General features: G+C 47.6%; 1 protein-coding gene across 1 annotated transcript; it reads right to left on the reverse strand.

The window, feature by feature from the left end:
* Nucleotides 1–1,995: 1,995 nt before the first annotated feature.
* Nucleotides 1,996–26,534, reverse strand: gon4lb (gon-4 like b). The gene is given in 31 exon segments (XM_059340243.1): nt 1,996–2,430; nt 2,509–2,611; nt 3,636–4,122; nt 4,200–4,326; nt 4,408–4,500; nt 4,647–4,955; nt 7,230–7,373; nt 7,760–7,957; nt 10,316–10,473; nt 10,545–10,788; nt 12,603–12,916; nt 13,136–13,503; nt 13,505–13,914; nt 14,266–14,382; nt 15,327–15,477; nt 16,928–17,084; nt 17,193–17,382; nt 17,463–17,549; nt 18,075–18,309; nt 19,136–19,236; nt 19,742–19,782; nt 20,205–20,306; nt 20,451–20,688; nt 20,784–20,912; nt 22,063–22,164; nt 22,283–22,384; nt 22,509–22,547; nt 22,741–22,791; nt 23,520–23,594; nt 23,687–23,974; nt 26,467–26,534. Coding segments are annotated over 31 exon segments (5,301 nt in total). The 5' UTR covers nt 26,491–26,534; the 3' UTR covers nt 1,996–2,313.
* Between the last annotated feature and the right edge of the window lie 465 nt (nt 26,535–26,999).

Genomic DNA, 26,999 nt, shown 5'->3' on the forward strand with positions numbered 1-26,999 from the left:
GATGTGTCCGCAGCAAACTCCTCTCCCATTGGCTCGTCTTGGAACAACAACAGCCTGCCAACCGGTAACCGGCCAATCAGCACAGTCTACTCAGAGCCCCTCCCACCTCCCCCCAGGAGTCTCTGTCCTCCCAACCAATCAGAGGCCGCCGCAGGTGAGTGTCCAGTTTACAGTCTCAACCAAACCGTTTGTTGTTCTGATGATTCTACTGTCGGACCTGCAGATGTTCAGATGGAGGACGAGAACCAGCAGAACCAGCAGAACCAGCAGAACCTGCAGAACCTGCAGAACCATGAAGACAGAGCTGAGGACAGGATGGGTGAGAGAGTTCTCCTTCTGAGTCTTACGTCTTCTAGACTGCTGGTCTAGGACTAAATACAGACTGCTGGTCTAGGACTACTAACAGACTGCTGGTCTAGGACTAAATACAGACTGCTGGTCTAGGACTACTAACAGACTGCTGGTCTAGGACTAAATACAGACTGCTGGTCTAGGACTACTAACAGACTGCTGGTCTAAGACTAAATACAGACTGCTGGTCTAGGACTAAATACAGACTGCTGGTCTAGGACTACTAACAGACTGCTGGTCTAGGACTAAATACAGACTGCTGGTCTAGGACTAAATACAGACTGCTGGTCTAGGACTACTAACAGACTGCTGGTCTAGGACTAAATACAGACTGCTGGTCTAGGACTACTAACAGACTGCTGGTCTAGGACTAAATACAGACTGCTGGTCTAGGACTACTAACAGACTGCTGGTCTAGGACTAAATACAGACTGCTGGTCTAGGACTAAATACAGACTGCTGGTCTAGGACTACTAACAGACTGCTGGTCTAGGACTAAATACAGACTGCTGGTCTAGGACTACTAACAGACTGCAGGTCTAGGACTACTAACAGACTGCTGGTCTAAGACTAAATACAGACTGCTGGTCTAGGACTACTAACAGACTGCTGGTCTAGGACTAAATACAGACTGCTGGTCTAGGACTAATAACAGACTGTAGGTCTAGGACTACTATCAGACTGCTGGTCTAGGACTAAATACAGACTGCTGGTCTAGGACTACTAACAGACTGCTGGTCTAGGACTACTAACAGACTGCTGGTCTAAGACTAAATACAGACTGCTGGTCTAGGACTACTAACAGACTGCTGGTCTAGGACTAAATACAGACTGCTGGTCTAGGACTAATAACAGACTGTAGGTCTAGGACTACTATCAGACTGCTGGTCTAGGACTACTATCAGACTGCTGGTCTAGGATTATTGTCCTTCTGAATCCTTTATTTTTCTTCATTTCTCAGATCTCGATGATGACGTTGACCCCGAAACTGGAGAGAGAGCACAGGGATGACCCCGCCCCTCCACCTGTCATTCAGAGAAGCCCCGCCCCTCCACCTGTCATTCAGAGAAGCCCCGCCCCTCCGCCTCTCATTCAGAGAAGCCCCGCCCCTCCACCTGTCATTCAGAGAAGCCCCGCCCCTCCGCCTCTCATTCAGAGAAGCCCCGCCCCTCCACCTGTCATTCAGAGAAGCCCCGCCCCTCCACCTGGCATTCAGAGAAGCCCCGCCCCTCCGCCTGTCATTCAGAGAAGCCCCGCCCCTCCACCTGTCATTCAGAGAAGCCCCGCCCCATCCGTTTGCTTCAACGTTTTCTTCTCTGAATGATTTGAGGATCAAACAAGGTCAAATTTTTTATTTTGAAACTGAGGAACAGGAAGCATGCAGTTACCTGCAGCAGGTGTGTTTACTTTGAAAGGTCAAGTCATAAACTTTAATAGTTAATCTTCATATCATCGATAATCAGCTGATCAGTGATCTTTACGTTATTACTGAAGTATTGATTAGGCTGAGTGAAAGTTCTCCAGGTTTTAATCTCTGATGTATTTTGTGTGATGTGAGTTTCATCTTTGGTTTCATTTTTTATTTAATGTCTTTTATTGTGTTTTTCTCCGCCAAGACAATAAAATAAAAATAGTTCAGTTCTGTTTCCTGATTGTGTCATCACATGAACACCAGAAGTGGTCTGAAGTGGTCTGATGTGGTCTGAAGTGATCTGAAGTGGTCTGATGTGGTCTGAAGTGATCAGAAGTGGTCTGATGTGGTCTGATGTGGTCTGAGTGAGGACAACCAACAGACTTTGATGGAAAAATGGTTTTATTGTAAAAAAAAAAAAAAAAAAGAGGAAAAAAAACTAACCTTTTTACAAAAACATTAAATAATCAGATTTTCATATTTACGTTTTTATGTACAATAAATTAATCCTTTCACAATAAAAGTCCTCCGTCTCCTCTCATTGGTTAACATCAGTCTTCCTCCGCATTGGCTGTCGTCAGCTCGGTGGGCGGAGCCTCATCCTCGGAGCTGTTTTGACGAGCCGCTGTCCGAAACAAACGCATCAAATCCCGAAACCGGCGAGAAACCTGCAGGAAGGAGAAGAGTTACTGACACTGCCAGGTGACCAATCACAGCCCCCGCAGAAGGACAGAGCAACCAATCACCTCGCTCGGAGTCTTGTTGCCAAGCAGATTAGAGACGGCCTGGAACGTGTTCTGATTGGCTCCTTCCTGCTGACAGGTCGTCAAAATGACCCGATCCGCCTCCCTGAAAAACACCAACAGTTATACGGTAAGTTCTCCTGCTGGTCTAGGACTAAATACAGACTGCTGGTCTAGGACTAAATACAGACTGCTGGTCTAGGACTAAATACAGACTGCTGGTCTAGGACTAAATACAGACTGCTGGTCTAGGACTAAATACAGACTGCAGGTCTAGGACTACTAACAGACTGCTGGTCTAGGACTAAATACAGACTGCTGGTCTAGGACTAAATACAGACTGCTGGTCTAGGACTAAATACAGACTGCTGGTCTAGGACTAAATACAGACTGCAGGTCTAGGACTACTAACAGACTGCTGGTCTAGGACTAAATACAGACTGCTGGTCTAGGACTAAATACAGACTGCTGGTCTAGGACTAAATACAGACTGCTGGTCTAGGACTAAATACAGACTGCTGGTCTAGGACTAAATACAGACTGCTGGTCTAGGACTAAATACAGACTGTTGGTCTAGGACTAAATACAGACTGCTGGTCTAGGACTACTAACAGACTGCTGGTCTAGGACTAAATACAGACTGCTGGTCTAGGACTACTAACAGACTGCTGGTCTAGGACTAAATACAGACTGCTGGTCTAGGACTAAATACAGACTGCTGGTCTAGGACTACTAACAGACTGCTGGTCTAGGACTAAATACAGACTGCAGGTCTAGGACTACTAACAGACTGCTGGTCTAGGACTACTAACAGACTGCTGGTCTAGGACTAAATACAGACTGCTGGTCTAGGACTACTGACAGACTGCTGGTCTAGGACTACTAACAGACTGCTGGTCTAGGACTAAATACAGACTGCAGGTCTAGGACTAAATACAGACTGCAGGTCTAGGACTAAATACAGACTGCTGGTCTAGGACTACTAACAGACTGCTGGTCTAGGACTAAATACAGACTGCTGGTCTAGGACTAAATACAGACTGCTGGTCTAGGACTAGTGACCTCCTCACAGAGGAGGAGCAAAGAGTTTACATTAAGTCCTGAAAAAAGAGGCGCAGCAGGAGGTGTACCTGGTCCAGAGGATGACTTTCTCTCCGCTTGCAGTCAGAGAAATGTTTTTGGCACAGACAGGGAGGTCAGGAGGAGGACTGGGCCGAGGAGGAGCAGCGGAGGAGGGGGACAGAGAGGAGGAGGTGATGATGGAGGAGGATATAGTGGGAGAGGTAGATGAGGTGACGGAGGTAGAAGTGAAGGTAGAGGAGGCGACAGAAAGACAGGAGGAGGTGATGGACAGACAGGAGGAGGAGGTGATGGACAGACAGGAGGAGGAGGTGACAGACGGACAGGAGGAGGAGGTGACAGACGGACAGGTGGAGGAGGTGACAGACGGACAGGAGGAGGAGGTGACAGACGGACAGGAGGAGGAGGTGACAGACGGACAGTCTGTCCTCCTCTCCTCCTCTTCTTCATCGTCGTCCTCATCATCAAGCTCCTCCTCCTCCTCCTCCTTCTCATCCATCAGAGGAAACGAGCCTTCCCATGATGCACCACTCCGATCTGTGAACACAATCAGTGAGGTTAATACACACACACACACACACACACACCTGTGTTAGGTACAGGTGACCAGGTACCTGGCTGTGGACTGTCATCGTCCCCCTTCAGGTCCAGGTCTTTGTCTCCTGGTTCGTCGGGGGCGGAGCTCATCTGTGAGTACAGCGGGTCGAGACTCTTCATGGCTCTGGACACGCCCCCTGAGGTCTGCAGGGGGAGGGGCAGGTGAGTCAGGTGACCTTCTCTACCTGTCAATCATTCACACCTGGAACAACATGAAGGACGCACCTTGTTGCCGTGGCAATGCGAGCATCCTTTCCTCCTGCGGATCTTTGCATCACGACAGAGGCAGGGCCAGTCCTTATCCGACCAATCACAGACCTGGAAACATCACAAACGGACCAATCACAGACCTGGAAACATCACACAGTCTAACCGACCAATCACAGACCTGGAAACATCACACAGTCTAACCGACCAATCACAGACCTGGAAACATCACACAGTCTGACGGACCAATCACAGACCTTGTAGTTTCTGTGTGCGTCCATCTTCCTCCTGCGGCGCCGGCTGGTCATTGGTTGGATCTTAAGCCCCTCCTCTTCCTCTTCCAGCTCTGGGAGCGTCACTTCCTCGAAGCCGCTGCTGGTGCCGCCGCCCGACATGTGGCCGCCACCCTCACCGCCGTCTGACCCGCCCCCTCCGTCTTCCGGCCAATGAGCTTCTTCAAACTGTCCCGGCCGGGCCGGAGGGGGGCGGAGCTCGTCAAAAAACACCCAGAACTCAGCTTGTAGGTGGGTGTGGCCTTTCAGCAGCGCCGCCATCTGAGCCTTCAGCTGGAGCACGATCAATAGCATCAGTTATCAATAATCAGACACCATCAGTTATCAATAATCAGTCACCATCAGTTATCAATAATCAGTCAAAATCATTTATCAATAATCAGACACCATCAGTTATCAATAATCAGTCACCATCAGTTATCAATAATCAGTCACCATCAGTTGTCAATAATCAGTCACCATCAGTTATCAATAATCAGTCACCATCAGTTATCAATAATCAGTCACTATCAGTTATCAATAATCAGTCACTATCAGTTATCAATAATCAGTCACTATCAGTTATCAATTATCAGTCACCATCAGTTATCAATTAACAGTTATCAACAATCAGTCACCATCAGTTATCAATAATCAGTCACTGGTGTGTTCAGGTATTGACAATGGTGAGCTGGTGTGTTCAGGTATTGATAATAGTGAACTGGTGTGTTCAGGTATTGATAATGGTGAACTGGTGTGTTCAGGTATTGATAATGGTGAGCTGGTGTGTTCAGGTATTGATAATGGTGAACTGGTGTGTTCAGGTATTGATAATGGTGAGCTGGTGTGTTCAGGTATTGATAATGGTGAACTGGTGTGTTCAGGTATTGATAATGGTGAGCTGGTGTGTTCAGGTATTGATAATGGTGAGCTGGTGTGTTCAGGTATTGATAATGGTGAGCTGGTGTGTTCAGGTATTGATAATGGTGAACTGGTGTGTTCAGGTATTGATAATGGTGAACTGCTGTGTTCAGGTATTGATAATGGTGAGCTGGTGTGTTCAGGTATTGATAATGGTGAGCTGGTGTGTTCAGGTATTGATAATGGTGAGCTGGTGTGTTCAGGTATTGATAATGGTGAGCTGGTGTGTTCAGGTATTGATAATGGTGAGCTGGTGTGTTCAGGTATTGATAATGGTGAGCTGGTGTGTTCAGGTATTGATAATAGTGAGCTGGTGTGTTCAGGTATTGATAATGGTGAACTGGTGTGTTCAGGTATTGATAATGGTGAACTGGTGTGTTCAGGTATTGATAATGGTGAACTGGTGTGTTCAGGTATTGATAATGGTGAGCTGGTGTGTTCAGGTATCGATAATGGTGAAGTGGTGTGTTCAGGTATCGATAATGGTGAAGTGGTGTGTTCAGGTATCGATAATGGTGAGCTGGTGTGTTCAGGTATCGATAATGGTGAGCTGGTGTGTTCAGGTATCGATAATAGTGAGCTGGTGTGTTCAGGTATCGATAATGGTGAACTGGTGTGTTCAGGTATCGATAATGGTGAGCTGGTGTGTTCAGGTATCGATAATGGTGAGCTGGTGTGTTCAGGTATTGATAATGGTGAGCTGGTGTGTTCAGGTATTGATAATGGTGAGCTGGTGTGTTCAGGTATTGATAATGGTGAGCTGGTGTGTTCAGGTATTGATAATGGTGAACTGGTGTGTTCAGGTATTGATAATGGTGAACTGGTGTGTTCAGGTATTGATAATGGTGAACTGGTGTGTTCAGGTATTGATAATGGTGAGCTGGTGTGTTCAGGTATTGATAATGGTGAAGTGGTGTGTTCAGGTATTGATAATGGTGAACTGGTGTGTTCAGGTATTGATAATGGTGAGCTGGTGTGTTCAGGTATTGATAATGGTGAAGTGGTGTGTTCAGGTATCGATAATGGTGAGCTGGTGTGTTCAGGTATTGATAATAGTGAGCTGGTGTGTTCAGGTATCGATAATGGTGAGCTGGTGTGTTCAGGTATTGATAATGGTGAGCTGGTGTGTTCAGGTATTGATAATGGTGAGCTGGTGTGTTCAGGTATTGATAATGGTGAGCTGGTGTGTTCAGGTACTGATAATGGTGAACTGGTGTGTTCAGGTATTGATAATGGTGAGCTGGTGTGTTCAGGTATTGATAATAGTGAGCTGGTGTGTTCAGGTATTGATAATGGTGAACTGGTGTGTTCAGGTATTGATAATGGTGAACTGGTGTGTTCAGGTATTGATAATAGTGAGCTGGTGTGTTCAGGTATTGATAATGGTGAGCTGGTGTGTTCAGGTATTGATAATGGTGAGCTGGTGTGTTCAGGTATTGATAATGGTGAGCTGGTGTGTTCAGGTATTGATAATGGTGAGCTGGTGTGTTCAGGTATTGATAATGGTGAGCTGGTGTGTTCAGGTATTGATAATGGTGAGCTGGTGTGTTCAGGTATTGATAATGGTGAGCTGGTGTGTTCAGGTATTGATAATAGTGAGCTGGTGTGTTCAGGTATTGATAATGGTGAACTGGTGTGTTCAGGTACCTCGTGGACACTGGCTGGACTCAGGTCTGGACCGGTCTGCAGAGCTTTGATGATCTTCTGATAATGCGACGGGTTATCTCCAAAGCTGATCTCTAACTGTCGCAGAAAGCGGCGGCTGCGTTCAAACGCCTGCTGCTCCTGAAACTGTTCCATCAGTGAGAAGAAGTGATCAGTGATCAACAACTTCAACATCATTTATGTCGGTTTGTGGAACACCTGAGCTACACCTGTGCTGCTCACCAAGGTTATAATAGTTTTAGTTTTACTTTTGTTGTGATTTTTTTATTTTAAATTCAGTAAGTTTTTAGAGTGAGATTGCTAATATTAATTAGTTTTTATTTTTTAAAAGACAAAAACGAAGGACATTTTCACTATAATTTTAGTTAGTTTTGGAACCACAAAATACAGTTTCAGTTAGTTATCGTTTTTTAAAAACTTTTATTTTTATTTCATTTAAAGAAAATGTTTTTTCAATTCCAGTTTTGGTTATTTCGTTAGTTTTGGTTACCTATAGTAACCTTGGTGCTCACCAGTCCACACTGCAGCGCCTGCTCGGGGTGCAGGAAGGCGGCGAAGTCTCTCAGCAGGTCGGTTCGGTCTCCCAGGACGCAGCGCAGCTTCCTGAACAGCAGCATCACTTCCTGTCCGTCTCCCACCTGCTCAAAGTCGTTCAGCAGAGACACAAACTCTTCCACCTGCTCAGGTACGTCCTGCAGCGCTTCACGCACCTGCACACACACGGAAACAGTCAGATACCTGTGGTTGTTGTGCTGTGGTTACTGTAACTCTAGGTCAGGGGTCGGCAACTTTCACTAACTAAAGAGCCACTGTTGGCCAAAAAAAGAGAAAAATATCGTAATGGAGCTGCATACCTTATTTTGAGCCTTACAATGCAGACAAAGCCTACGGAGTCTAAATTACCCTACCAACATTACTAATAAGTCATGATGAGCATTTATTTGAATGATTTTGTCAGAATGTAGCCAAGACTCGAGTGCAAATGAGAGACTGGACACTGAAACAAATTCACATGAGATTCAGAATCAAAGGGAAACTGTAAACTAGACTTGATGTTGGCAAAATTTAGAGGTTAAGATTCCGAGCCGTGGACTTTCTGAAGCTATGGTGCACATTTTAGTTGATTAAATGTAAAATAAATATACAAAAAATGTAATGTCATTTATAAACAACACATTTTTTATAATTGAGGAATACAGATTGCTTTGGGCCTACGTCAACAATTAATGAAAATGCAAAGAAATGAAAAATAAATTTCATTCGGTATAATTTTTTTTGTCACAGCCATAAGGAGCCACTGCAGATGGCCTGAAGAGCCTCATGAGGCTCTGGAGCCTCAGGTTGCCGAACCCTGGATATAGAACATCAGCCATGTTTCCACTAGGGGGGAAAGTGTGCACCGGGAAAGTCTCAGGCCACGCCCTCTCTAACGTCTCAGGCCACGCCCTCTCTAAAGTCTCAGACCACGCCCTCTCTAACGTCTCAGGCCACGCCCTCTCTAGAGTCTCAGGCCACGCCCTCTCTAACGTCTCAGGCCACGCCCTCTCTAAAGTCTCAGGCCACGTCCTCTCTAAAGTACCAGGCCACGCCCTCTCTAACGTCTCAGGCCACGCCCTCTCTAGAGTCTCAGGCCACGCCCTCTCTAACGTCTCAGGCCACGCCCTCTCTAACGTCTCAGGCCACGCCCTCTCTAAAGTCTCAGGCCACGCCCTCTCTAAAGTCTCAGGCCACGCCCTCTCTAATGTCTCAGGCCACGCCCTCTCTAAAGTCTCAGGCCACGCCCTCTCTAAAGTCTCAGACCACGCCCTCTCTAACGTCTCAGGCCACGCCCTCTCTAAAGTCTCAGGCCACGCCCTCTAAAGTACCAGGCCACACCCTCTCTAAAGTCTCAGGCCACGCCCTCTCTAAAGTCTCAGGCCACGTCCTCTCTAACGTCTCAGGCCACGCCCTCTCTAAAGTCTCAGGCCACGCCCTCTCTAAAGTCTCAGGCCACGCCCTCTCTAACGTCTCAGGCCACGCCCTCTCTAAAGTCTCAGGCCACGCCCTCTCTAAAGTCTCAGGCCACGCCCTCTCTAAAGTCTCAGGCCACGCCCTCTCTAAAGTCTCAGACCACGCCCTCTCTAAAGTCTCAGGCCACGCCCTCTCTAACGTCTCAGGCCACGCCCTCTCTAAAGTCCACTCACTCTTCGTGTCTCCACTACCAGTTAGCCTCCAGAGGGATTTAGAGACTCTGGAGGTGACGTTTGGTTTTCACTGTCGCTAACTGTGCAGAACGCCAGCAGCTGAGAGCAGCATGGCTAATTATGCATGAGTCTCAGCTGATCACAAACATTGTGATGGTGAATTAACCGGCATTGCTAACTGTGCACAGACAGCCCAGCCTCCGGCTCGTTAAGAAGAGCCGCTGGATTTGAAGGAGTCGCTAAGCGGGTCTGAAAAGTTGCTAAATTTAACAACAAAGCCGCAAAGTTGGTAACACTGCTTCGCCGGCTTTTACAAATGGTGCGTGACACTCACAAGGACCCGGGACTAACTCACGAGGACCCGGGACTAACTCACGAGGACCCGGGACTAACTCACGAGGACCCGGGACTAACTCACAAGGACCCGGGACTAACTCACGAGGACCCGGGACTAACTCACAAGGACCCGGGACTAACTCACGAGGACCCGGGACTAACTCACGAGGACCCGGGACTAACTCACGGGGATCCGGGACTAACTCACAAGGACCCGGGACTAACTCACAAGGACCCGGGACTAACTCACAAGGACCCGGGACTAACTCACGAGGACCCGGGACTAACCTAAGAGGACCCTGGACTAACTTAAGAGGACCCGGGACTAACTTACGAGGACCCAGGACTAACTTACGAGGACCCGGGACTAAGTCACGAGGACCCGGGACTAAGTCACGAGGATCCGGGACTAACTTACGAGGACCCGGGACTAAGTCACGAGGACCCGGGACTAAGTCACGAGGATCCGGGACTAAGTCACGAGGACCCAGGACTAACTTACGAGGTACCGTGACAGATTTCGTGTCTTCAGTGTTTATGGTCTCTCACCCTGTTGAGGTAACTCTGGGCGAACGCCACGTCTTTGCTCTCTCTGTGTGGGTCGTTGTTCAGGATGTTTTCATCATATAGCAGTAACAGTTTGGTGGCATCTTTACTGTGACGCTCCTGACGACTCCTCCTCAGACCACGAGGAGGTCGGCTTCGTCCTGCACATAGAAGAAACGGTTTAAAACCACTCAGGAGAAACACAGACTTGTCTACCAGAGACCGCCCTGACCTCGGCCCCGTCCGGGACACCGCCCTCCTCCTCTGGCCATCCCCTCGCCTGCTGGCATCTCCTCGTCACGTCCCGCCTCGCTGCTTCTCCCTTCTCCTGACTCCTCCCCTTTTGGCCCTTCATCTTCCTCCTCCTCCTCCTCCTCCTGAGAGCCGGCTGAAGTCGGAGAGTGGTCCTCCTCTGAGTCGCCGTCTGCACAGAGCCGCCGCTCCGCCGCCAGCCAGGTCAGCTGCTTCATGGTCTCCTACAGAAGTCAGAGGTCAAAGGTGATTAATTATATCGCAAGCTGTGGAGTTTTTAACCCATTTAGGCCTTAAACGCATGGAAAAATGTTTTTTATGGTAGAATAACACAACAGCGCCCCCCGGTTTTAATGGTAGAATAACGCAACTGCACCCCCATCTTTAATGGTAGAATAACACAACAGCGCCCCCGGTTTTATTGGTAGAATAACGCAACCGCGCCCCCGGTTTTAATGGTAGAATAATGCAACAGCGCCCCTGGTTGTAATGGTAGAATAACGCAACTGCGCCTCCCATCTTTAATGGTAGAATAACACAACAGCGCCCCCGGTTTTATTGGTAGAATAACACAACAGCGCCCCCGGTTTTAATGGTAGAATAATGCAACAGCGCCCCTGGTTTTAATGGTAGAATAACACAACAGCGCCCCCGGTTTTAATGGTAGAATAACACAACAGCGCCCCCGGTTTTATTGGTAGAATAACACAACAGCGCCCCCGGTTTTAATGGTAGAATAATGCAACAGCGCCCCTGGTTGTAATGGTAGAATAACGCAACTGCGCCTCCCATCTTTAATGGTAGAATAACACAACAGCGCCCCCGGTTTTAATGGTAGAATAACGCAACCGCGCCCCCGGTTTTAATGGTAGAATAACACAACAGCGCCCCCGGTTTTAATGGTAGAATAACGCAACTGCGCCTCCCATCTTTAATGGTAGAATAACACAACAGCGCCCCCAGTTTTAATGGTAGAATAACGCAACACCGCCCAGTTTTAATGGTAGAATAACACAACAGCGCCCCCGGTTTTAATGGTAGAATAACACAACACACCCCCGGTTTTAATGGTAGAATAACACAACCGCGCCCCCGGTTTTAATGGTAGAATAACACAACTGCGCCCCCGGTTTTAATGGTAGAATAACATAACACGCCCCCCGTTTTAATGGTAGAATAACACAACTGCGCCTCCCATCTTTAATGGTAGAATAACGCAACAGCGCCCCCGGTTTTAATGGTAGAATAACACAACCGCGCCCCCGGTTTTAATGGTAGAATAACACAACTGCGCCTCCCATCTTTAATGGTAGAATAACGCAACAGCGCCACCGGTTTTAATGGTAGAATAACACAACACACCCCCGGTTTTAATGGTAGAATAACACAACACCCCCCCGGTTTTAATGGTAGAATAACACAACAGCGCCCCCGGTTTTAATGGTAGAATAACACAACTGCGCCCCCATCTTTAATGGTAGAATAACACAACAGCGCCCCCTGGTTTTAATGGTAGAATAACACAACACACCCCCGGTTTTAATGGTAGAATAACACAACAGCGCCCCCGGTTTTAATGGTAGAATAACACAACAGCGCCCCCGGTTTTAATGGTAGAATAACACAACTGCGCCCCCTGGTTTTAATGGTAGAATAACACAACACACCCCCGGTTTTAATGGTAGAATAACACAACACACCCCCGGTTTTAATGGTAGAATAACACAACACACCCCCGGTTTTAATGGTAGAATAACACAACAGCGCCCCCATCTTTAATGGTAGAATAACACAACAGCGCCCCCGGTTTTAATGGTAGAATAACACAACAGCGCCCCCGGTTTTAATGGTAGAATAACACAACTGCGCCCCCGGTTTTAATGGTAGAATAACACAACAGCGCCCCCGGTTTTAATGGTAGAATAACACAACAGCGCCCCCGGTTTTAATGGTAGAATAACACAACTGCGCCCCCGGTTTTAATGGTAGAATAACACAACTGCGCCCCCGGTTTTAATGGTAGAATAACACAACACACCTGTAACTCTGGAACCGATAGCACCGACTCCTCCGACGCTGATGACATCACTTCCTCCTCGTCTTCATCCTGTGTGAGGTCATCAAAGTCCTCCTCCTCGTCCTCCTCACCCTGTCGGTCCTGATCTTCATCCTTATCCTTCTCTCCATCCTCCTCACCTTCTCCTCCCCCGTCCTCCCTCTGTCCATCCTCCTCCTCCTCCTCCTCACCTTCTCCTCCCCCGTCCTCCCTCTGTCCATCCTCCTCCTCCTCCTCCTCACCTTCTCCTCCCCCGTCCTCCCTCTGTCCATCCTCCTCCTCCTCCTCCTCCTCACCTTCTCCTCCCCCATCTTCCCTCTGTCCATCCTCCTCCTCCTCCTCCTCACCTTCTCCTCCCCCATCTTCCCTCTGTCCATCCTCCTCCTCCTCACCTTCTCCTCCCCCATCCTCCATCCGTCCATCCTCCTCTTCCTCCTCCCTCTCTCCTCCCCCATTCTCCCTCTGTCCATCCTCCTCCTCACCTTCTCCTCCCCCACCAGATTCCTCCTCTCCACCTCCTTCCTCCTCTCCTCCGTTCAAATGGACCAGAGGAGTCCAGTTCTGCTCCTCTTCCTCTCCTGCACAGGACGAAACAGGGCTCAGTGTTGATGCTGGACTGTCCTCCTCCACCTGTCTCTCCTCCTCCACCCGTCTCTCCTCCTCCAGTGGAAGGCGTGGCCTTGTGGAGGTCTGGTCCGCCTCCTTTGGCTCTTCTTTGATTGGCCGGTGGAGGTGCTGGGAGGAGGAGGCGGTGGGCGGAGCTGGTGGCGTCCACACCATCTGGAGGAGGAAGTATGCCGGCCTCACGGCGTCAGCTGAGCAAGGCATTATGGGATTTGCAGTCTGAGGGTTAGTCGGGGAGGGAAGGTGGAGGAGGAGGGGGGGGGGCGCTGCTTTGTTGCCTAGAAACCCTCTGTTGGATCCTCTGACCAATAGGAAGGCAGCACTGGATGAGGGGGTGGGCAGGGACTGTGTGAACAGCCAATGGGACAGCGGGAGGCGGAGCCAGTGTTCCTGAGACACCAGACGGAGGACGGGACAGTGTCTGCCTGTCCACCTGTCTCACTGTCTGTCTGTCCACCACAGAGTCCACCTGTCTGTCTGACGGGGCTTTGGCGAGGGGCAGCAGAGATGCATTGTGGGCCAAAGCGAACAGGCGTCTGTGAGGGGGGGGCCGGGCGTGGGAGGACTTGTTGAGGTAATGGGGGTGGAGCCTCAGAGTGCAGCCCGGGGGGAGGGAGGGGGGGTAACAGGTGGAGCTCAGCCGGGTCTTCTGGATGATCAGCTGACTGTTCTGTAGAGAGAACCACAGAACCACAGAGTTCAAGAACACGGTACAGAGGGATTTCTGACCTTTGTTTAAGAAAAACATGTTTATAATGGGAGTCAATGGGACCAAAACGGGCCCTAAGGGTCAAAGTGTGAGTGTTATGTGTATCTCCTATTATATACACCTTGCAAAAGAGTAATAATAATAATTAAAAATATAATAAAAAACAAACCCTGGCCAAGTTTCATACAATTAGCCTTTAAACTGCCCGACATACTGAGAAACAGAATCATAAAATGAGCTGATTGTCCACGTTTGGTCCCTGAGGAGCCTGGAGGGTTAAACACCAACACAATTAAAAAGGGTCTGTCTGACCTTGAGCCAGTTGGGCATGTTGGAGGGGTCTCTGTCCACCGGGGGGCGCCGCTCTCCAGGATCCACTCTGCTGCAGGCCAGCGGCAACGGGGGCACGACTCGCTGCGTCAGGAACGCCTGGAAACACCAAGACAACCGGTCAGAGACGGACTCATCCTCCGTAGACGTCCAGGGGACCGTGATGTCACCGTGATGTCACCGTGATGTCACAGCGATGTCACAGTGATGTCACAGCGATGTCACAGGGAAGTCACAGTGATGTCACAGCGAAGTCACAGTGATGTCACAGCGAAGTCACAGCGAAGTCACAGTGATGTCACAGCGAAGTCACAGTGATGTCACAGCGAAGTCACAGTGATGTCACAGCGAAGTCACAGCGAAGTCACAGGGAAGTCACAGTGATGTCACAGCGAAGTCACAGCGAAGTCACAGTGATGTCACAGCGAAGTCACAGTGATGTCACAGCGAAGTCACAGTGATGTCACAGCGAAGTCACAGGGAAGTCACAGTGATGTCACAGCGAAGTCACAGTGATGTCACAGCGAAGTCACAGCGAAGTCACAGTGATGTCACAGCGAAGTCACAGCGAAGTCAGTGATGTCACAGCGAAGTCACAGTGATGTCACAGCGAAGTCACAGTGATGTCACAGCGAAGTCACAGGGAAGTCACCGTGATGTCACAGCGAAGTCACAGTGATGTCACAGCGAAGTCACAGTGATGTCACAGCGAAGTCACAGGGAAGTCACAGTGATGTCACAGCGAAGTCACAGGGAAGTCACAGTGATGTCACAGCGAAGTCACCGTGATGTCACAGCGAAGTCACAGTGATGTCACAGCGAAGTCACATGTCACCGTGATGTCACAGTGAAGTCACAGTGATGTCACCGTGATGTCACAGCGATGTCACGTGATGTCACCGTGATGTCACAGCGAAGTCACCGTGATGTCACAGCGAAGTCACCGTGATGTCACAGCGAAGTCACAGTGATGTCACCGTGATGTCACAGCGAAGTCACAGTGATGTCACCGTGATGTCACAGTGATGTCACAGAGAAGTCACCTTGATGGCGTTGTTGCTGGGCGCCCTCGGCCCGCTCAGCTCTCTGACGTGTTTCCTGAAGTTCCAGCGACTCTTACAGAGCAGGTAGGAGCTGATCAGCTGATCCGGCTGCAACGTCCCCTCAAAGTGCTTCAGACCCAAAACAATCAGCCTGCACAGAGGCATCATGGGAAATGTTACAGTCAGCACAGAGGCATCATGGGAAATGTTACAGTCAGCACAGAGGCATCATGGGAAATGTTACAGTCAGCACAGAGGCATCATGGGAAATGTTACAGTCAGCACAGAGGCATCATGGGAAATGTTACAGTCAGCACAGAGGCATCATGGGAAATGTTACAGTCAGCACAGAGGCATCATGGGAAATGTTGTGTATATTTGTGTGTACCATAGTTATAATAGTTTTGGCTTTTTCATTAGTTTTAATTTTGTTGTGATTTTTTGTTTTCAAATTCAGTTAGTTTTAACAAGTTTTTAGAGTGAGTTTGCTAGTTTTAATTAGTTTTTATTTTTTGCAAAATGCTTAGTTGTAGTTTAGTTTTTATTAGTTTTAGTTTAGTTTTTATTAGTTGTAGTTTAGTTTTTATTAGTTGTAGTTTAGTTTTTATTAGTTTTAGTTTAGTTTTTATTAGTTGTAGTTTAGTTTTTATTAGTTGTAGTTTAGTTTTTATTAGTTTTAGTTTAGTTTTTATTAGTTGTAGTTTAGTTTTTATTAGTTGTAGTTTAGTTTTTATTAGTTTTAGTTTAGTTTTTATTAGTTGTAGTTTAGTTTTTATTAGTTGTAGTTTAGTTTTTATTAGTTTTAGTTTAGTTTTTATTAGTTGTAGTTTAGTTTTTATTAGTTGTAGTTTAGTTTTTATTAGTTGTAGTTTAGTTTTTATTAGTTGTAGTTTAGTTTTTATTAGTTGTAGTTTAGTTTTTATTAGTTGTAGTTGTTTTGTAATGGGGTATTTGTTGGGTCCAGATTCAATAAGGTCACAATAAATGTTTCCTTTATTTCCTTTGTCTGATCCATCTCAGCCCCAATAAGTTTATTAAGTCATAAAACCAGATAGATGAAATACATTTCATATCAACCAAAAAGGTTTACCGATGAAAAAAGTTGACAAAGACCAAAACGAAGGACATTTACACTATAATTTTAGTTAGTTTTAGTTAGTTTTGGAACCACAAAATACAGTTTCAGTTAGTTATCGTTTTTATAAAAACTCGGGGTTTTTTTCAGTTAACGAAAATGTTTTGTTCAATTCTAGTTTTGGTTATTTCGTTAGTTTTCGTTAACTATAATAACGAGTGTGCGTGTGCGCGTGTGCGTGCGTGTGCGTGTGCGTGTGTGTGTGTGTGTGCGTGTGCGTGTGCACGTGTGCGTGTGCACGTGTGTGCGTGTGTGTGCGTGTGCGTGTGTGTGCGTGTGCGTGCGTGTGCGTGTGTTTGTGTGCATGTGCGTGTGCGTGTGTGCGTGTGTGTGTGCGTGCGTGTGTGTGTGTGTGCGTGCGTGCGTGTGTGTGTGTGCGTGTGCGTGTGTGTGCGTGTGTGTGTGTGTGTGTGTGTGCGTGTGCGTGTGTGTGCGTGTGTGTTTGTGTGTGTGTGTGTGTGCGTACCCGTCCTCTCCGGCGGTGAAGACGTTGCGGTGGCGGCGGCGGGTTTGGACGGTGGGGCGGTCCAGGCTGCAGACAGGAAGTAGTTCTGGGTAAAGGAAGAGCGGCCGGGTGGCGAACAGCCAGGCGGTGGAGGCGGGCAGCAGAGGGAAGGCCTGACCTGTCACCATGACAACAACACAACAACATCACAACAACAACACGACAACAGAGCTGAGAACAGAACAACACAACATGGAGACAGTGTGACAGTGTCTCTGCTGCTTACTGTTGGTGGCTGGAGTCATGGTGGGGAGCCAGCGTCTGGAGGCAGCAGCAGGAGCAGCAGGAGCAGCAGGAGGCTCCGCACTCTGCTGCTCCTCCTGCAGGAGATCCAGCGCCTCCTGCAGGTTACACACTCTGAAACAGCTGGGCAGGAAAACCTCCTCCTGACATCTGGCAAACTGCTGCAGCTCCTCCTGCAGCAACAAGACAACACGTTTACTGACTGACCAGCCAGTGTTGTTGTTGTTGTTGTTGTTGTTGTTTATTAACTGACCAGGTAGTGTTTGGTGATGGAGGCTTCGTGGTTGAGGGCGTCCATGTGGCGACTCATCAGGTGAACCTGAGTCAGCAGCTGCACATGCTGAGAGAGAGAAACCTTTCAGTCAAACATGAAGCTGCAGCTGCTGTTTAACCCGTTTAAGTTTTCTACCATTAAAACCGGGAAAGAGGATACGCGGTTTTGTAGTTTTTGTAGTATTTTTTTCCACCTATTTCCTTCTCTTGGCCAATGAAATGCATCAGAACCCATGTGGGAGTGTCCCAATGCATCATGGGACTTCTCCAGAACTTATAAATCATGGTGAAGACGACTATAGTGGAGGAGCTCAGATATAACAGCTATAAGCTCTCAGATACTTTATGAATTTCATTTCTATCTGCTACAGAGGCTGAAAAATCTATAATTTAGTAGAAGAGTTGACACTTCTGTTGGATTTACAGAGAAACTTCAGATTTTAGGGGCTGATTTTAAAATCGCCCAGAGGTTTTACAGGCGTTTTCGGCCTAAATGGGTTAAAGTTCAGGACTTCAGGTTGGAGAGGAGGACGGTCTGACCGCGTCTCCTCCACCCCGTCCTGGGAGGAACATGGCTGATGAAACACGGTACCTGCTGCATCTGCTGCTGGAGCTGCAGTTTCTGCCTGTAGTCCAGGTGCAGGGCGGGGCAGACCCGGCCCGGCAGCACTAAGACCGGGGCCGTGTTGTGGGGCTCCCTGGGGTTCACGTTGTCCCTCAGGTGGTTGGTGGAGTCCTGCAGGGCTCTCCTCTGCTGCAGAGCTTCATACTGCTTCCTGACCGTCCGCCGCCGCTCCGTCAACATGCTGGCTAGCGGAGCCTCGAAACTACGGACAGCAGAGAGGGACTTTCAGAGAGCCGTGAGCAACATACAGAAGGTCTGTTTCCACTACCGGGCAGCACCCGCAATGAGGCGGGTCTCACTCGCCGAAACGCGAAAATAAGAGCAGTTTGGAGCGGACTTTTGTTGGGACTTTTTTAGGGACTTTTTTAGTCCCTGTAGAAGAGCAGGGTCTTTATTCTCCCCTGTAAACAGCCTGGTTGCTGATTGGATAGAACGCTAAGCAGGATGTGACGTTGTACTGGACGCCACAACAACACGCAACATTTATAAAAGCCGGCGAAGCAGTGTTGCCAACTTAACGACTCTGTTGCTGAATTTAACAACTTTTCAGACCCCCTTAGCGACTATTTTTCAAGAAAGCGACTGGAGACAAATCCAGAGACTCCTTCTTAAGGAGCCGCGGGGTTGAGGCTCTTCTTAAGGAGTGTGAGTGCTCTATCCAATCAGTAACCAGGCTGTTAGGGGAGAAAAAAAGCCCCTGCTCTTCCACAGGGACGACAAAAGCCGGCTCCGGACTGCTCGTATTCAAATTAGGGGCGTTTCGGCGAGTGAGACCCACTTCATTCCGGGTATTGTCCGGCTATTACCGGTAGTGGAAACACGGCTATACTAGATCAGCATCAGAGCACTGACGGATGTTTCCCCCCAGCTGGACTCTTCTTCACGAGTTCTGTGTAAAGAAGAAGCAGCAGCAGAGGACGTTTCTCTTCCTCCTAACCCAAACAGCCACAGCACTTCTCTGCTGCACCGTCCCAAAAGGAGGACCCCCCCCCCCCCCCCCCCCCCCCCAGGATCAGTGCTGGGTTTACCGTAACGCTTGGGGGACGTTAAACTTGGGTCCAGTCTGTGACGGCTCCTCTTCCTCCTGGGCCTCCTCCTGCTCTTCAGCTGCCAAGTCTTCCTCCTGGAGCTGCACAGAGAAAAGAAATTAGTCGCTGGATGAAGGAACCAAAGGACCTGACGGAGCTAAGAACCAAGTCTGAGGGCTGATGGACCCTTAACCCTCTGGAGTCTGGGGCTATGTAGTCCATTTCTGAATCCTTATTATCCTGTCTGTATACACCACTTAAAAAATGTTTAAATGCCATGTTGTTGTTGTTGTTGTTGTTGTTTTCAGCACAATCTCACCTATATGACCTAGTAATAATTGATTTTTTATTCTGACTTACTGGATCAACATTTAGAACCAAAAAGAAACAAAGAAAAACCAACATAAATGTGATCTTGTGATTGTATGTGATCCTGTCATCAACTCTGGATTTTATTCTAGTGGGACTCTATTTTATTTGTGTCTTGTGTGTTTAGCCGAACAATTTTGGTCATTTTGTACCAACAGGAAGATAAACAAGAGAAAGTATTCAACGTGTATCTAAACCTTCTATAAGACCAGAACCAGTAGAAACAGGCGGACTCACCGTATCAAAGAGCTCCTCCAGCAGCTCGTTCACTTCCTTCTCTGAAAAACAAGAACCGGAGTTAACAAGAAGAACACCGAGGTCCTGGAAGACCTCCTCCAGGTTCTGACCTGGACCCAGTCCCAACACCTACTGGTGACCTGGACCCAGTCCCAACACCTACTGGTGACCTGGACCCAGTCCCAACACCTACTGGTGACCTGGACCCAGTCCTAACACTTACTGGTGACCTGGACCCAGTCCCAGCACCTACTGGTGACCTGGACCCAGTCCTAACACTTACTGGTGATCTGGACCCAGTCCCAACACCTACTGGTAACCTGGACCCAGTCCTAACACCTACTGGTGACCTGGACCCAGTCCTAACACCTACTGGTGACCTGGACCCAGTCCTAACACCTACTGGTGACCTGGACCCAGTCCTAACACCTACTGGTGACCTGGACCCAGTCCCAACACCTACTGGTGATCTGGACAGCCCGGTCCGTCCTGTAGTCCTCCAGGTCGGGTTCATCCAAGTCGTCCAGGAAGTTGTACTCCGGGTCGTCCTCATCGTCTGCTTCCTCTGAGAAAACCAACAGATTCTCATCAGACTGAATCAGTCAATGACACGAAATGGACCAAAAAAAGACATAAAATGACACAAAATGGACCAAAAAAAGACCTTTAAACTCCTGACAGGAACGGGTTAATGAGACGGTGCTCTAACCTTCGCTGTCGGGGGCCATGAGACCCCGGAGCCACCGGGTCCAATGGCGGTCCTCCTCGCCCTGGGCGGCGCTTGGCTCGTACATGTCCGCTGTGATGTCAGGGGCCAGAAGCTCCGCCTCCAGCTGCCCCAGGGGGACGTTGACCAGAGGACGCTTGGAGCGCGTACGGTACGCCAAACAACCTCCAGAAGACGAGGGACCCCCAACACCTTCATCATCAGCCTTCCTGTCCAGAGACTGACAGACAGACAGTCAGGGAGACAAGGAGTTAGACAGGAAGACAGGTAGACAGAGAGACAGACAGGAAGACAGGTTGAGGTGGGTGTGGTCACCTGGTTGTAGGTGAAGGCGGGGCTACAGTCCAGCTCCTCCTCCACAGCTTTCAGTCTCTCCAGGAAGGAAGATTCAGGAGCAGAGAGGAGATGAGGAGCCACCGGCTCCCCCAGGAGGTCTGGAGATCCCTAAACAACAGGTTGCAGGAGGTCAGATGTCAGGGAACCTGCAGGAGGTCAGAGGTCAGGGTACCTGCAGGAGGTCAGATGTCAGGGTACCTGCAGGAGGTCAGATGTCAGGGTACCTGCAGGAGGTCAGATGTCAGGGTACCTACAGGAGGTCAGAGGTCAGGGTACCTGCAGGAGGTCAGAGGTCAGGGTACCTGCAGGAGGTCAGGGTACCTGCAGGAGGTCAGAGGTCAGGGTACCTGCAGGAGGTCAGATGTCAGGGTACCTGCAGGAGGTCAGAGGTCAGGGTACCTGCAGGAGGTCAGATGTCAGGGTACCTGCAGGAGGTCAGAGGTCAGGGTACCTGCAGGAGGTCAGGGTACCTGCAGGAGGTCAGGGTACCTGCAGGAGGTCAGAGGTCAGGGTACCTACAGGAGGTCAGATGTCAGGGTACCTGCAGGAGGTCAGAGGTCAGGGTACCTGCAGGAGGTCAGGGTACCTGCAGGAGGTCAGATGTCAGGGTACCTACAGGAGGTCAGATGTCAGGGTACCTGCAGGAGGTCAGGGTACCTGCAGGAGGTCAGAGGTCAGGGTACCTGCAGGAGGTCAGGGTACCTGCAGGAGGTCAGAGGTCAGGGTACCTGCAGGAGGTCAGATGTCAGGGTACCTGCAGGAGGTCAGATGTCAGGGTACCTGCAGGAGGTCAGAGGTCAGGGTACCTGCAGGAGGTCAGGGTACCTGCAGGAGGTCAGGGTACCTGCAGGAGGTCAGAGGTCAGGGTACCTACAGGAGGTCAGATGTCAGGGTACCTGCAGGAGGTCAGAGGTCAGGGTACCTGCAGGAGGTCAGGGTACCTGCAGGAGGTCAGATGTCAGGGTACCTACAGGAGGTCAGATGTCAGGGTACCTGCAGGAGGTCAGGGTACCTGCAGGAGGTCAGAGGTCAGGGTACCTGCAGGAGGTCAGGGTACCTGCAGGAGGTCAGGGTACCTGCAGGAGGTCAGAGGTCAGGGTACCTGCAGGAGGTCAGATGTCAGGGTACCTGCAGGAGGTCAGATGTCAGGGTACCTGCAGGAGGTCAGAGGTCAGGGTACCTGCAGGAGGTCAGAGGTCAGGGTACCTGCAGGAGGTCAGAGGTCAGGGTACCTGCAGGAGGTCAGAGGTCAGGGTACCTGCAGGGGTTCTTCAGTCTTCTGGTCTGCCGGTAGTTTTGGTTTAGTGCCCTGATGCATTCTGGGAGGTGAAGCCAAGCTGTCTGCATCACTGAGGAAGGTCTGCACACACACACACACACACACACACACACACACACACACACACACACAATAAATAAATTATCAATAAACGGTTTAATGTCTGAGCAGAAACTGAATCAGGTCAAAGGTCACTCACCTCCTCAGCTGTGTCCTCCTCCTCCTCCTCCTCATCAGGACAATACTCTTCATCTGACGAGTCCTCGTCCTCCTCAAGCTCGATGTCCACGAACTGAGGAGGCTGCAGACAGACAGGTAGACAGACAGACAAAGAGACAGACAGACAGACAGACAGGCTTATCTTAATAACATGGCGCAGGATTATTTTCAGAGAAAAGAAATAACAGTCCTGATGAGTTTGTTACCTTCACTGAGTTCACTGCTGACAGACTCCAGGACAGCGGCTGTGGACAGACAGGCAGACAGACAGACAGACAGACAGACAGACAGACAGACAGACAGACAGGCAGGAAGACAGGCAGGCAGACAGACAGACAGGCAGACAGACAGACAGGCAGACGGGTTAAGAACAGCCGGATTAAACAGAACTGTTTTGAATGTTTAATATCAGAGAGGATTGTGTGAGATTGAGTTCACCTGTCCCTGCTGAACGGCCTGTTTCAGTCTGGAGCGAGTCATCTTCGGCTCCTGGTGGAAGACAGACAGGTTGAAACAGAGAGACAGACAGGCTGAAACAGAGAGACAGACAGGTTGAAACAGAGAGACAGACAGGCTGAAACAGAGAGACAGACAGGTTGAAACAGAGAGACAGACAGGTCGAAGCAGAGAGACAGACAGGTTGAAGCAGAGAGACAGACAGGTTGAAGCAGAGAGACAGACAGGTTCATGACTAGCAGAGAGACAGACAGGTTGAAGCAGAGAGACAGACAGGTTGAAACAGAGAGAGACAGGTTGAAGCAGAGAGACAGACAGGTTCATGACTAGCAGAGAGACAGACAGGTTGAAGCAGAGAGACAGACAGGTTGAAACAGAGAGAGACAGGTTGAAGCAGAGAGACAGACAGGTTCATGACTAGCAGAGAGACAGACAGGTTGAAGCAGAGAGACAGACAGGTTCATGACTAGCAGAGAGACAGACAGGTTGAAGCAGAGAGACAGACAGGTTCATGACTAGCAGAGAGACAGACAGGTTGAAGCAGAGAGACAGACAGGTTGAAACAGAGAGAGACAGGTTGAAGCAGAGAGACAGACAGGTTCATGACTAGCAGAGAGACAGACAGGTTGAAGCAGAGAGACAGACAGGTTCATGACTAGCAGAGAGACAGACAGGTTCATGACTAGCAGAGAGACAGACAGGTTCATGACTAGCAGAGAGACAGACAGGTTCATGACTAGCAGAGAGACAGGAGGACTCACAAACATGGGCAGGTCCTGAGTGTCTCTGATGGCCGCTTTCATCATGGCCACCACACGCTCGTGGGTAATGACCTCCTGAGGACACACAGGTCAGAGGTCAGAGGTCAACGAGGCCTCAAACACTTGTTACACTCAGAAATACAGAGAAAATGACGAGGATGTCTCACGTGCAGGATGGCGAACACGTTGCTGGAGGTCAGGTTGTGCTGCCGTGACTTCCTGTCCAGGTCGATGTCGAGGCGTCCCAGCTCGTCAGAGTCGCTCGTCTCTCCGCTCGGATTACTGGAACCTGATCCCACGTGGCCGCGTGTTGCCATGACGACCCCGGACACGTCCCGTCCGCCGTCCTCGCCGGACCGTCCCGTCCAAGGCGTGGACGCCGTCTCTGACTTCCTGTCCCGTTTGGACTCCAGAGGACAGACGTCTTCTGCAGCAGGACGCCGCCGCTCCGTCCGCTGAGACAACAACAACAACAATAAAACACGTTACGACAATAAAACACGAGACGACAATAAAACACGTTACGATAATAAAACACGTTACGACAATAAAACACGTGACGATAATAAAACACGTTACGACAATAAAACACGTGACGACAATAAAACACGTTACGATAATAAAACACGTTACGACAATAAAACACGTGACGATAATAAAACACGTTACGACAATAAAACACGTGACGACAATAAAACACGTTACGATAATAAAACACGTTACGACAATAAAACACGTTACGACAATAAAACACGTTACGACAATAAAACACGTTACGATAATAAAACACGTTACGACAATAAAACACGTTACGACAATAAAACACGTTACGACAATAAAACACGTTACGATAATAAAACACGTTACGACAATAAAACACGTTACGACAATAAAACACGTTACGATAATAAAACACGTTACGACAATAAAACACGTTACGATAATAAAACACGTTACAACAATAAAACACGTTACGATAATAAAACACGTTACGATAATAAAACACGTTACAACAATAAAACACGTTACGACAATAAAACACGTTACGACAATAAAACACGTTACGACAATAAAACACGTTACGACAATAAAACACGTTACGACAATAAAACACGTGACGACAATAAAACACGTTACGACAATAAAACACGTTACGACAATAAAACACGTTACGACAATAAAACACGTTACAACAATAAAACACGTTACGATAATAAAACACGTTACGATAATAAAACACGTTACACTAGGGCTGGGCGATAAGGACCAAAAGTCTAAATTATGAGATAAAAAGTCTAAATTATGAGATAAAAAGTCAACAGCCTTTTTCTTTAAGTATATTTATATGAGAAAAGAATAAGGAACATTACAAAAGAACTAAATATGACTGATTGTGTCTAATTCCATATCACATTTAAAAATATATCGCTGTATTTTTATAACCCTGAAAGAAGACACAAAATGACCAAAAAATATATGTACAATGACCAAAAAAAGATTCAACTTTACCAAAAAAAGACACAAAATGACCAAATACCAACATAAAATGAGTTTTCAAAAAAAATACACAAAATTGACAAAAAAATTCAAAAGACACAAAAAAACAGACCTTACCAGAAAAGATACAAAATGACAAATAACATAAAATGAGTACAAAAAGACACAAAATATATTATTTTTAAAAACTACGGAAAATTACCACAAAAAAAAATTCTGAAAAAAGGTCAAATAACGATATATACAATATATTGTTATATTTTTATATATCGATATATTTTTTAATCAATATATCGCCTAGCCCTCCGCTACACCGCGATAAATACCGGCCGATACGTGACGACACGTTTCAGGATGGACCGTGACAGTTCATGTTTATTTATGGCCGAAGGTGAATATTTGTACATCCTGAGCTCATAAACAGGCAGAATGACATAAACTGGTGGATTCAGTGAGTCCGGCTCTCTCCATGTGGGAGGACAGCTTGGGATAAATAAAGTATATCTATCTATCTACATTGCTGTTGTAGTTTTTTGAAGCCAAGAATAATAAACCAGATGTTTTACAGTAAGTACAATGTTGTGTAAATCAAGCAGGTCACTGTTTTAGCTGAATGTGCTACATTTAGAGATTAAAACCATATGCGACACCCTGGACATCATTCATTCATTCATTGGCATTATTTGTATTATTATTGTATTAGTATTATTTATGTCATTAACTGGGCCATCAGGCTGACCACAGGACAACGTCAACAACCAGAGCAGGTTGTCAATGATCAACGATCAATATTATTGGCAGAAATAGAACCCTGATATGTATGTAGAACACTACATGACATTATAATGTTGCTTTAGTTGTTTTCATTTATGTAAATACACTGGTGTGGTACCTTGGTACATGTTTGCTTGTTTTTTGGTGTGAGGAATGTCTATTTATGTCTTCTGGAGTTATATATATATATATATATACATATATATATATATATATATATATATATATATATATAGAAGGAGGAAACCAGCAGCTGCCCTTTATTCACCTTAACAGGCTTCAATACATTCATTATTCATTCATTATGTCATGTTTATTACATATGTTCACAGCTTTCATGACTTCTATGCGTCTTACTGTTGACCTGCTGTCTCCCCTGAACACCCACCCACGGTACCGGGTCAACCGACCCGGGTCAGTTAACCGACCCGGGTCTGTTAGCTGACCCGGGTCTGTTGACTCTATCTGGCTCTTTATAAACTGTGTCCAGCGTTTGTTTGAAGGCAGCTAATGTGGCTAATGTGGCTAAGCTAACACTGAGCAGGCGCAGTGCCGTGTGTTTGTGGCGCGAAGTTCTCCAACATGAAGATAAAGAACCGGAAGCTCCAAACATCAAACACCAGAGACTCCAGAGCTGAAAGAGATCATTATTATTGTTGTTATTATTGTTATTTACCGTCATTCTGCCGCCAGCCTCCATCTGTTTACTCCGCCATGGCTCCTGTTAGCCTGTTAGCTTCTGTTAGCCTCTTCCGTCAACAACAACAACACTTCCGCTCACAGTCCTTCACAATAAAAGCGGCACCGCAGCGCCTCCTGGTGGACGGGATGTAGTCTCTCTTTAAATAGAGCTTCCTGTTTACAGTTAACAATATATAATGTTTATATATGATTATATGTTTATTATTAACAACATCAAAACGTTTTAAACACTTTTGGGTCTTTTTTGTCATTTTATGTCTTTTTTTGGTCCATGTTGTGTCTTTTTTTGGTCAATTTTGTGTCTTTTTTGGTCCATTTTATATCTTTTTTTGTCATTTTATGTCTTTTTTTGGTCCATGTTGTGTCTTTTAATGTCCTGGTGGACCGGATGTAGTCTCTCTTTAAATAGATCTTCCTGTTTACAGTTAATAATAATCCACAAATGTATAAATATAATGTGTATATATGATTATATATTTATTATTAACAACACTTAAGCGTTTTAAA

This window comes from Centropristis striata, chromosome 8 (genome assembly GCF_030273125.1).
Source record: "Centropristis striata isolate RG_2023a ecotype Rhode Island chromosome 8, C.striata_1.0, whole genome shotgun sequence".
NCBI classification, from domain to species: Eukaryota; Metazoa; Chordata; class Actinopteri; order Perciformes; family Serranidae; genus Centropristis; species Centropristis striata.